The sequence below is a fragment of the Balaenoptera acutorostrata genome, chromosome 8, assembly GCF_949987535.1.
Source record: "Balaenoptera acutorostrata chromosome 8, mBalAcu1.1, whole genome shotgun sequence".
NCBI classification, from domain to species: domain Eukaryota; kingdom Metazoa; phylum Chordata; class Mammalia; order Artiodactyla; family Balaenopteridae; genus Balaenoptera; species Balaenoptera acutorostrata.
This window is the reverse complement of record NC_080071.1, coordinates 76,281,490-76,293,612: the sequence shown is the minus strand read 5'-3', so window position 1 is coordinate 76,293,612 and position 12,123 is coordinate 76,281,490. Positions and strand designations below refer to the sequence as shown.

Genomic DNA, 12,123 nt, shown 5'->3' with positions numbered 1-12,123 from the left:
GCTTTAGACTGGGGAAATTTTCCATTTTAAGAAGCAGTCAAAAAGCTGATTTAGACAGCCTTTGGAGCTAGAGTAGTAGATGTCAGTGTCCAGGCCTATGAAAGGAAGAATTCAAGTAAACTGCTCTCTGTTTTGGTCTGGGACCAAGAAGCAAACTCTATAAATAAGGGGAAAATGGAAGTCAATCTACCCTTGCTCAGATCGCAGCATGTCCTTGTAATTGTATTAAGGTTATATCAGATTGCTAGTGCTTTTAGGCACTTGCAGAAGTAAATGAAAATCCTCTAAGACCTTAAATTATTTCTACAAAAAATTTTTCAATTTTTTTCAAAAATTTTCACAAATTTTTCAATACTATAGTCTGCACAATAGATAACAGAAACAGACCCATAGTGATCCAATGATTGCAAAGCAAAACAACTGTGCTTCACTGTGTTCAAGCATATAAAAGCCAAATTGTAATTTTTGACAAGGATCTAGAAACCACAGAAAGTAATATGGAAGATTTTTTTAAAAGAATCAAACAAGTCAAAATACATGAGGCAAAACTGATAGAACTGAAAGGAAAAACAGAAAAATTCACTTGTATAATTGGAGACTTCAACACTCCTCTGTCAGAAATTGATAAATCAAGCAAGCAGAAGATCAGTAAAGATACAGATGACCTGAGCAGAACAATCATTCTGTTTGATCTAATTGACATTTAGAATATACCATCCAACAACAGCACAATGCACATTCTTCTCAAGCTCACATGGAGGGCTTCCCTGGTGGCGCAGTGGTTGAGAATCTGCCTGCCAATGCAGGGGACACGGGTTTGAGCCCTGGTCTGGGAAGATCCCACATGCCGCGGAGCAACTGGGCCCGTGAGCCACAACTGCTGAGCCTGCGCGTCTGGAGCCTGTGCTCTGCAACAAGAGAGGCCGCAATAGTGAGAGGCCTGCACACCGCAGTGAAGAGTAGCCCCCGCTTGCCACAACTAGAGAAAGCCGTCGCACAGAAACAAAGACCCAACACAGCTAAAAATAAATAAATAAATAAATAAATAAATTTATAAAAAAAAAGCTCACATGGAACATTCATCAAGATAGACCACCATAAAACACACCTTAACAAATTTAAAAGACTAGAAATCATACAGAATACATTCTTAGACCACAATGGAATTAAACTAGAAATCAGTAACAAAAAGATAGCTGGAAAATCTCCAAATATCTGGAAAACAACACCTTTCTAAACAATCCATGGGCCAAAGAAGAAATCTCAAGAGAAATTTTAAAGTATTTTGAAATTAAAAAAAAATTAAAATATAATTTATCTCAATTTGTGGCATGAAGTGAAAACAGTGCTTAGAAGGAAATTTATACAATGAATACATACATTAGAAAATAAGAATGATCTAAAATCAATAAACTAAGTTCACACTTTAGGAAACTAGAGAAAGAAGAGCAATTTAAGTTTGAACCAAGCAGAAGAAAACAAATAATTAAAATTAGAGAGAAATCAATAAAATTGAAAACAGGAAAATAATAAAGAGAAATCAATAAAACTCAGAACTGGTTCTTTGAAAAGAAAAAGAATCAAATAGAAATTCTAAAACTTAAAAATGTAAGAACCAAAATTTTAAACTAATTGAATAGGTTTAATAACAGCTTAGAGGCAGCTGAAACAGAACTGGTGTACCAGAGATACGTCACAAGAAATTTAGCCCTTCCCTCCAAAAAATACAAACAGGCAAAGGGTGGAAAATGCAGAAAAAAGGGTAAGAAATCAAGAGGATTCAGTGAGGAGGTCCACTATTCATTTTAATTGAAATCCCAGAAAGAGAAGAGAGAGAATAGGACATAAGCAATATTTTAAAAGATTGTGGCTGAAAATTTTCCAAAACTGTTGAAAGATATCGATCCACTGATTCAAGATTACCAGCAAATCTCAAGCAAAATATTAAAAAAACTAAAACTAAAACAGAAAATATGACAAAACTGCAGGAAAACAAAGACAAAGGAAAAATTCTTAAAAGCAGCTGTGAATGTGGTGGAGGAGGGGATTATTTTCAAAGGATCAACATTTAGTCTAATAATTAAGTCCAAGACAGCAACAATAGAAGCCAGAAGAAAGAGAAATGACATCTTAAATGTGTTGAAAGAAAATAACTGTCATCCTAGAATTCTATAACTAGCAAAATTATCCTTCAAAAGGAAGGAGTTCCACTTCTGTCTGGGTTGTAGGAAACTCAAAAGATAAACACTCTCATTCTAACAACAAGAAAATAGCTGGTTTAACTACAGAATCATGTTTTCTTGAACACATCAGAGGAAATGGTTGGGGGACACAATAAGTCTTCTAGGGTGCTGGAAATGTTCAATTCCTTGACCTGGGTTACATGGGTGTTCATTTTGTGATAATTTATTGAGCTGTTCATTTTTGTCCTATGCATTTTTCTGTTTTTTATATTTCAAAATTTACAAAGTTTTTAGAAAGGAAATAAATGGGGTGAAGTGATAAAGATGGCAGGGGGAATTGTGGAACGTGAGGAGAAGACTTTCCTGAGTATATCTTATTATGTAAGTTTGATTTTTAAACAGCGTAAATATTTTACATATTCTAAAATAAAAGTATATAAAAATAAAAGCAAATCTTAATATTGAAAATAAACAAACTAACCAAATTATATATCAGATTAGTAAAAATGACTACACAAACGAAAGAATTATTTCAAATGACTTTAGAACACAATATTTTGATGGTATATCCCTAGGGACTATAAGGACAAAATAAACTACCCAAAGTCTTAAGTGTATTCACTGTTTTATTAGTAGAGTAATATCTATATTATTATTTGTAAATTATTGTATGCATATTGTAGGATTAAACATATAAATGATTATGTTAATGTTATGGGAAACCAAATTTTTCAGTGTAATAAAGAGATACAAGTATAAAATTAAGAGTTCAGTAAAAATCACAGCTAAATTTTAATTGGAAATATCAGTGTGTGTGTGAGTGTGTGTGTATTTGTGAGGATATCTTAATATCCTAGCTCTGTGCACTGAAAGGACCTAGAAGCAACATCAATCACCTAAGTAGCCATTATCACCCCTAGAACCCAGACTGTGGTCTCTAAAGTCAGTTCTTACTAAAAGCTACCAAGTCTCTTTGGAGGAATGACTGCTTCCATGTCTAGGGCAAGGAATAAAAAAAATTAACCTGGTACATGTTGGAATGATAGAAAGCAAGGGAGCTTTCAGTGATTAATGGGACGTTTCAAAAGGAAATAAGAATGAGTTTAAAGGAGCTTTCACTTAATTACTTACTTCAGGACAATTTGAATATTACTGTGATTGACTGATACATATTGAATATATAAAAATCCATACTTCCATAGTAATTCTCAAAGAGAAAAACTCATAACAAACATTTTTTAAAACTTAGGGACTTCCTGATGGTGCAGTGGTTAAGAATCCACCTGCCAATGCAGGGGACATGGGTTCGAGCCCTGGTCCGGGAAGATCCCACATGCCGCGGAGCAACTAAGCCCGTGTGCCACAACTACTGAGCCTGCACACTAGAGCCCACGAGCCACAACTACTGAAGTCCGCTGCCTAGAGCCCGTGCTCCACAACAAGAGAAGCCACCACAGTGAGAAGCCTGTGCACCACAACAAAGAGTAGGCCCCACTCGCCGCCAACTAGAGAAAGCCCACACGCAACAACGAAGATCCAATGCAGCCAAAAATAAATAAATAAATAAATTTATTTATTTAAAAAAAAACCAAAAAAAACACAAAACTTATTTGCCACTCTTGGCGGTAACTATTACACCAACTCATTACTCTGCAAATTAATAGTTAAATAGAAGAAACTAAGAATGTATGCTACCTTTCCAGTCGGAATTGTATCTCAGGATATAACTAAGCCCAGTTGATGAGAGAATGCTCTTCTTTATGAAATAATATCAGCTAACAAATGTTAAAGGAGTGATAGAACTAGAAAAATCACCATTTTAGTCAAAGATCATCAATGAATGGCAAAACCACTAGGTGAAAAGTTGCTGGGGAACTACTTTATGATAGAGATCTGGCTGTCTCTACCTTAAACCAGTGATCAATTATAACATCACTAATAGTGGGACAGCCAGACATTACGCACTTCCTGAAGTGATACAATTGGAGTCATACAGCATCACCTGTAAATTTTTTGTTTTAAAAAAATTTTTACCTGATCCAGTCAAGACTTAAGTTCTATTTTTCAGGAAATACAGGGGATATACAGGATATATACAGGGAAAATACAGGGAAACACATCATGAGGAAACAGTCACAAATCCAGAAGGTAGGGGGTTGTAAAGAAAACCTGACCTGGTATCTTCCACAAGAAAATGTCAAAAAATAGGAAGGGGGGGACGCACTGTTTATGTTAATTTAAAGAGAATTTAGAAACATAACCAAATGCAATGGTGATCTTTGATTGACTGCTATTTTGAACAAAACAGCTGAAAAAAGGCATTTTGGGAAACAATTTGAGACATTTGAATATGAACTGAGCATTAAATGATATTCAGGAATTATCGTAAATTTCATTAGGTGTCATAATGGCATTTAGGTTATATGGGAAAATACCCTTATTTCTTGGAAATGCATATTGAAACTTTTGGAAGGGAACTATAATGTCTATTGTTCACTTTTAAGTACTAAAAAGAAGCAAATGTGGCAAAATAATCAATAACTGTTCAGTCTAGGTGGTGAGTGTATGAGTACCATGCACCACTATCTTTTTTTATTTTTTATTTTTGTATTTTGGAAAATTTTTACTGAACAGCAAGAGAGTAAAGTGATCAATTTTGACCTTTAGAAAGCTCACTCCCAAGCTTGTTGGGTGACAAGAATGGAAGCAAAAGACTAGTTAGATGATTACTGCAGTAGTCATCATGAAAGGGCATCGTGGTTTGGATAGGAGAGCGAGTATGGAGAGAAGTGGGCTGATGGGAGACATATTTTGCAGGCAGTAAACCATAAGATTTTGATAGGCTCGAGGCGGAAGAGGGCGAAAGAAAGGCGAGTCAAGGCTAATAACAAAAGCCAATATGTATCCAGTGTTTAGTATATGCCAGTGCAGTGGTTGTTCTAAGTGAGCCACGTGAGCTTAATTCCTATAAATCTTCACAACCACCTTGTGAGGGAGGCACTATTGGCACCTTCATTTTACAGATCAGGAAACTTGGGCACAGAGAGGTCAAGCAACTTGCCCAAAGTTATACCCCTAAGTAAGTGGCATTGCTAGAACTGGAATCCGAGCACACACGCAAAACCATTCCCGCTCTTAATTGAGATGCGAAAGAGTACATATTGTATTCACTTGTATGCTCCTCATCTTAAGGTTTATACTACCCGGCTCGTATCTTTCTTGGCCCCCACCCAACTGGAACCCTTCTCGCCAACCCTGCGACTGGGTGATAGAGGTGGTGGTCCTTGGGGAGAAGCATATGTCAAGGTGAGGCCAAGTGCGAATTCTAGACAGGCGCCTACTATTTGGGGTAGGAGGGACGGCGTGGGTAGGACCCCCACTAAGACAGCGCTTTTACGTCACGAATGACGCAAATCAACGCAAGAGCCGGGGGTGGGAATGTCGTCACCATCCGCCTGGGGTTGGCGGAGTTGCCGCGAGAGGGGCGTGTAGACCCCGCCTCGGTGGGTGGGGAGTGGCAGGCCCCGCCTCGGCCCCTCTGGCAGGCTCCGGCCCGAGTCGCTGCGGCTCTGGCAGCCGAGCGGGAGCGCGGAGCTCGGAAGGATGCGGCGCCCGCGGCGGCCTGGGGGTCCCGGGGGATCTGGGGGTCTCCGGGTGCTCCTCTGCCTGATGCTGCTGGGCAGCCGTCCGGGAGGCTGCAACGCCATTAGCGCCCACGGTCAGGAGGAAATGGGGGGATTGGGGGGAGGATGGTGCCGGGAGCAAAACTCGGTGGGGGGCGTGGGGGGAAGTGTCACGCAAGTCGCGAGCTCAGGTAGAATTTGTGTGTGGAGTGGGGTAGGGGGAGGCACTGTGAGATGAGGAAGATGAGAGGGCGTCTGCGAGGAAAGGGGCGTAGGCCTGGAGGTGGGGCTGGGAGCCCGGGGGCGGGACCTAAGAGAAGCGGGCTCAGGGGAAGATTGCGGTTTGGGGAGAAGGAATGGGGGTGCATATGGACAGAGGGACCTAGAGGCGGGATACAGGATCACAGGAGAAGCAAGTCTCTCCGAGGCGCCAAAAAGTGGCGACAGGCGCTGAGGGATGGAGAAGGGGAGGGAAGGAGAGGGAACCCTGATCTGCCGGGAGTAGAAGTCGGGGCCGCGAGCTCCGGGGTTCCAGCTTTCCGTACAGTATCAGGCCGAGGGAGGGGCCAGGGTTTCTCTTCAAGCCCAGAGAGGCCGATGGCTGTAATCTGATCTCCGATAAGAGAGGGACAGCTGGGGGAGGGGGCCGAAGAAGATGTAGAGGGAAGGGTCGTCTCACGTCCCCCTCCCCACGGCCAGGCCTGGTGCTGACTCACGTCTGTGCGGACAGAGACAGTCAGCGCTGACTCACGGGCAGGGGGAGGGTGGGGGCGGGGCGCACGTGGGGGAAGGGGGCAAGCTCGCCGTCTGGCGCTCTTCTTCCCCGCCGGGCTTGGAGGCCAATGCAAGATACTTCCTGTGGCGCCGCGGGTAGGTAGGGTGGAAGATGAAGGCTGGAATGGCGGAGAGGTCAGGTCCCTTGGAGACTCCTCACCCTGTTACCCTTCCCTCCCCCATCACTGCTTCCAGGCAAGCCCTCAGCGGCGCCAGGCTCAGAGCTTCAGCACCACGAACCGCCCCAGCAGTTCAGGGGCCGCGGACTGCAGGGACAGCGTGGGGAGCATTGCCTTAGAGACACCCCGCCGCTACCCCTTTCCCACACGAAGGGGAAGTGTGCTGGGGTTCCCATCTCTTCTGAGTCCCAGGCCATCATAAGATGCTTGTGGAGATTGGGAAAGGAAAGTCCCCTTTTCCTCAGAATTTGGACAAAAACTACCCCATAGTAATTCTATGAGAGTAGAAGTATCAATATATGATTCTCCACCATCACGACTCCCATGCACCTGGAGAGCTTCTTCTCCCCATTACTCACTTAAGCTAACAGAGGCTTTTAGGGAAAGAATCCAGACTTGCAGATCTTTAAAATCCAAAGCCAGATCCTGTGCTTTCTTCTCTTAAGAGAAGGACTCTTCCTCCTCTCCTCCCAGCTTAAAGCCTTCCTTAGAACGAAAGAATGGATCCCATCTGCCTCCCCCTTTTCTAGCCTGTTCATCCATCTGACCATTCTATGTGTGTGGGTGTCTGAGCCTCTGCTCACCTGTCCTCTACAGGCTGTCTGTTTGACCGCAGACTCTGCTCTCACCTCGAAGTCTGTATTCAGGGTGAGTGAGGCCCAAACATAGGATTTACAAAACAGGATTGGGGGTGGGTATACAATAAGAAAGAAGTGGGGGGCGGGGCTGGAAGGGAGAAGGGGAACTGGGCTTGGAGAGAAGGGGGACTGGACTGGAGGAGCAGAGCTCTCTGAAGCCAAGAGAGGAGATTGAGGGAGTGCTGTCTATTTGCAGCCTGGACTTTGGAAGGCCTGTTGTCCAAGCCCCACGCTGACACCACTTTTGTGCTCTTAGATGGCTTGTTTGGACAATGCCAGGTGGGAGTGGGGCAAGCCCGGCCCCTTTTGCAAGTCACCTCCCCAGTTCTTCAACGCTTACAAGGTGTCCTCCGACAGCTCATGTCCCAAGGTGAGGTCTAGATGCGCTGGAGGAGAGAGACTGTAACTTGGTTAGATAAGGGTGGGGAAGGGAGGGGCCACCTGACTCCAGGATTTCTCTCATGGAACATTCCTATCACACCCACTCTGGAACCTCACCTTCCCAGACCTTACTGGAGAAGGAGGCAAGACAGGAGTGGGGGTGGAACCCTAGAGATAGGCTGTTCACACTTAGACTCTCTGGAGGAATCCAGAGGAGACTTCTAGAAGACGCCACTGGAAGAGGCCAGAATTTATATCTTTAGGACCAACCCACTCTCTGGAACTGACTGAGTACTCCAGGGCCATGAATCCTGGAGTCTTCAGCCAGGAGAATACCCCACTCATCCAATTCACTCATTCAACCAATATTTATTGGGTACTTCTATGTGGCAAACATAGTTTTAGGTGCTTGGGATATATCAGGGAGTGAAACAAAGATCTCTGCCTACTGGGGTTTACATTCGGGGGTGAAGGGAGGGAATACACTAGAAATTAGAAAACATTAGTATGTTAGAAGGTGATAAGTGCCATGGAGAAAACAATTACAGCAGGATAAAGGGATCAGAAATGGTGAGGTAGGAAGCTGTGGTATTAAACTGAGTGGTCAAGATAGACCTTATTGAGACTATGCAATTCAAATAAAGACATCAAGGAGGTGGGGATGTTTTCCAGAAGGTTATCTCAAGGAAGAGTGTTTCGGGTGGCCAGGGAGCTAGAATAAAAGCCCTAAGATAGGAGCATGAGTTTTAGGAACACCATGGAGAACCCCTCTACAGAGTGGCTCTAAAGGAGTGATGGAGAGGCAGAGTAGAAGATGCAGTCAGGTAGGTAATGAGGGAAGGGATGCTCTAGGATTTTATATGAGAATGTATGGACATTGGCTTTACTCTGAGTAAAAGAGGAAACCATCACAAGGTTTGAGCATAGGGGTGCATGATCTCACTTCTACTTTAAAAAGATCACTCTTGCTGCTGTGTTGAGAATAGAATGTAGGGAGTCAATGGTAGAAACAGAAACATGAAACATTAAAAGCTATCACAGTAACTCATGTAAGAGATGAATAAGCATGGACCAGGGTGGTTGTAGGGAGGTAATGAGAAATGACAGAATTCTGCCTGTATTTTTAAGGTAGTGAACATGATTTCATGAAATATTGGATAGGGCCATGAAAGAAAGGGAGGAGTCAAGGATGACACCTAGGTTTTATTGCCTGAACAACTGGGTTGATGGACATGTCATTAATTATGCAGAAGGATCAACTTAGGGAAAAGGGTGTTCAGTTTTGAATACACTGAGTTTAAGATATCCATTCAATAAAGTGGGAAGTTGAGTATATAAGATTGGGTTTTGAAAGAGAGAGGTCTGGAGTGGAGATGTAAATTTGGGATTCTTTGGCATATAGATGGTAATTAAACCCATGAGGTGAATGAAATAACCAAAAGATTGTGTGTTTATGAAGAAGAGCCCTAAAGAATTCTATTATTAAGAGGACCAGGAGAAGGAGCAGAACCAACAAGGGAGGCTGAGAAGGGAGAGCCAGCAAGGTAGGAGGAAAAACAAGAGTGTTTGGTGTCCTAGAAGCTAAGTGAAAGTGTATCAAGGAGGAAGGAGTGATCAAATGATGGTGGTAGGTTAAGTAAGATGAGATCTGAGAATTGACCCTGGATTTAGATATGCAGAAGCCACTGGTGATCTTGATGAAAGCAGTTTTGGTAGAATAGTTGGGAATAAAATCCTGAATAGAGTGGATAAGAGGGAATGGGAGGAAAAGAATTGGATACAGCCAGTATAGATAACACTTTCAAAGAGTCTTGCTGCAAAGAAAAGCAAAGAAATGGGTTGATAGCTGGAGGGGAATGTGGAATCAAACAGTATTTTTATAAGATGGGAGAAACTGCATCATGTTTGTATGTGAATGGGAATAATTCAGTAAAGAACAGGAGAAAATGATGATGTAGGAAATAGGGGAGAATTGTGGGGAAGATGTTCTTGAGTAGGTAGTAGGGGATGAAATCTAGTGCTCAAGTAGAGGAATTGGCCTAATATGGGAACACAGATAGTTCATCTAATGTTAATAGGCAAAAAAGCAGGTATAGATCCCAGGATATGAGTTAAGAGGAACACAGATAGGAACACAGATAGTTCATCTAATGTTAATAGGCAAAAAAGCAGGTATAGATCCCAGGATATGAGTTAAGAGCAGTACAGATTATTAATCCAGAAACAAGGAAAAAGGAATGGGGGAATGGGGGCAGAGAGTGGGAGATTATCCCTTTAAAATGATGACTGACCTTTCCTGAGAGCAGAGTTTCATGGAGGAAAATGGTCAAACAGGAGATCTGCCTCAGGATAAGATGATGTTGATGAATGTTTAAAACAGGTGTATAGTGCTTTGGAGTTTTCCAAGCACTTTTATTTCCCTGATTGCACTTAATCTTTACTACAGACCCATGAAATATATATTATTCCCACTTTACAAATAAAGACAACTAAGGTTCAGGACCAATAAAAAGAAGGTGAATAATAATATTGATGATGATGATAATAATAGCACTTATTGAAAGCTCCCTATGTGTCAGGTACTATTCTAACCATTTTGAATTGTGTATTTTAATTATCACAACAATCTTAGGAAGTATAAACCCCCATTTTTCAGATGAGAGAACTAAGGCTCAGATAGGTTCAGCTAAGGTCACACAATTAGTTAAGTGGCAGAGGACTTAAACCCAGTCTCACTGGAAGCAGTCTCACTCCCAAATCTATACCTGAGTGTGGGAAAAGGACAGCTCAAATCACCCACCGCATCTCTACACCCCCTCCGCTGCTCCTCTGCCCTGCCAAATTCAATACACTGCTGGGTAGAGGGTGCAGTTTTGACCTACACTGGTCCCTGTTACTGGGCCCTCAGACTGTCCCAAGCCAATCTCAATCTCACCTTATTCTGTCCCCTGGCAGGACTGTCCTGGCACGATGACCTCACCCAGTATGTGATCTCCCAGGAAATGGAGCGCATCCCCAGGCTTCACCCCGCAGAGCCCCATCCAAGGGACAGGTAGGCATCATTTCTCATCAACTCTATCATAGCAAGGCTGTTGGATCTGTGGTCACCCTGGTGGACAGAGGGGAATGGGTACAAAAATCAGCAGGCTGGGGCATGGGTAAAAGAGGTTCTGGAGTAGTCATCTGACATGCTCACATGCCCAACATGAGCTGAGCTCATCCCTGGGGATCCAGCAAAAGAGGGACATTAAAAACTGTATTTTTTTTTTTTTTTTTTTTGCCTGACAAAGTCTTTTTTTTTTTTTAATTTTTATTGAAGCATAATTGATTTACAGTGTTAAAAACTGTTTTGAAACATTTGGACATATGGTATTTTCTTTTTGGTCTGGTTTGTCTTTTAATGAATTCATTTACTCAGCAAAAAATACAGGGTTATACTATGTGCCAATCACTGTGCTAATCTTTACGGATACAAAGTAGTAGAACAAGATAAATTACTTTTTCTCTAGTACTGACATAGGAAAGATATGTTAGCAAAGTTTCACCCACATCAGACTCAGATATGAATCAGATAATGGTAGTATTTGAACTGATTTCTGGGATGCATCAGGAGATAGAGAGAGTGGAGAAGCTATAATAATTAATACTACATGGTATTGGCACAGACATATATATAAGTACTTATAAGTACGTGTAAAATTATGTCCCTGTTTACAGTTTTTTAAAAAATATACGTGTATCTATTCTTTTTCAAATTCTTTTCCCATTTAGATTGTTTCATAATATTGAGCAGGGTTCCCTGTGCTATACAGTAGGTCCTTGTTGGTTATCTATTTTAAATATAGCAGTGTATACAGGACATTTCGTATTTTAAAAGAAGCATCAAAGTAGTCATCATGGAACAAATTAGAATTTTGTTGGACTGAAGTTGTTTAATGTTCAGTTTTGTTACTATGTGGAATTGTATATGGTAGGAGGTACCATCATCTTTTTGTGGTTAGGGCCTCTGAAGGCATCATTCAGACCCTGTAAAGCAGAGGAAAGTAAATGACGGCTTGGGGCTCAGATGATGATACCAGGTGAAGAAGGCAGAGTGGGGCAGGGGGAGCAGAGCGAGGGGGCACAGTACTGAATGTTTGAATGCGTACTTGGGGACATGCCCACAGGGACAGTGTGGCAAGCTGCAGACACAGTTCATCTAGAGCAGTTCCCAGCTGCCTTCCCCTTCTCCTGTTCTCCCCTTTCCATCCCTAGCCTCACGCTTCCAGCTCTGCCGCTGTGTTTCAGGGACCCAGTCATGCTTCCCAGGGAGGCAATGACCTCTGCCCCAGGCTTGGCCCTCTGG

The 12,123-nt window shown here is 42.5% G+C and overlaps 1 protein-coding gene across 7 annotated transcripts in view; it reads left to right on the top strand.

The window, feature by feature from the left end:
* Positions 1-5,704: 5,704 nt before the first annotated feature.
* The window catches only part of PTPRN (protein tyrosine phosphatase receptor type N), a 19,132-nt gene continuing 12,713 nt past the window's right edge, over positions 5,705-12,123 (top strand). For 4 of the 7 annotated variants that reach the window (XM_007187978.3, XM_007187975.3, XM_007187977.3 and 1 more), the window contains exons 1-4: positions 5,705-5,901; positions 7,357-7,407; positions 7,654-7,767; positions 10,734-10,830. In XM_007187978.3, coding sequence (XP_007188040.1) covers positions 5,787-5,901; positions 7,357-7,407; positions 7,654-7,767; positions 10,734-10,830 — 377 coding nt within the window. In that variant the 5' untranslated portion in view covers positions 5,705-5,786. Of the gene's footprint in view, positions 5,902-6,619; positions 6,677-7,356; positions 7,408-7,653; positions 7,768-10,733; positions 10,831-12,123 lie in introns of those variants that run through there. The other 3 variants (XM_057551076.1, XM_007187976.3, XM_057551078.1) reach the window with 3 other exon arrangements.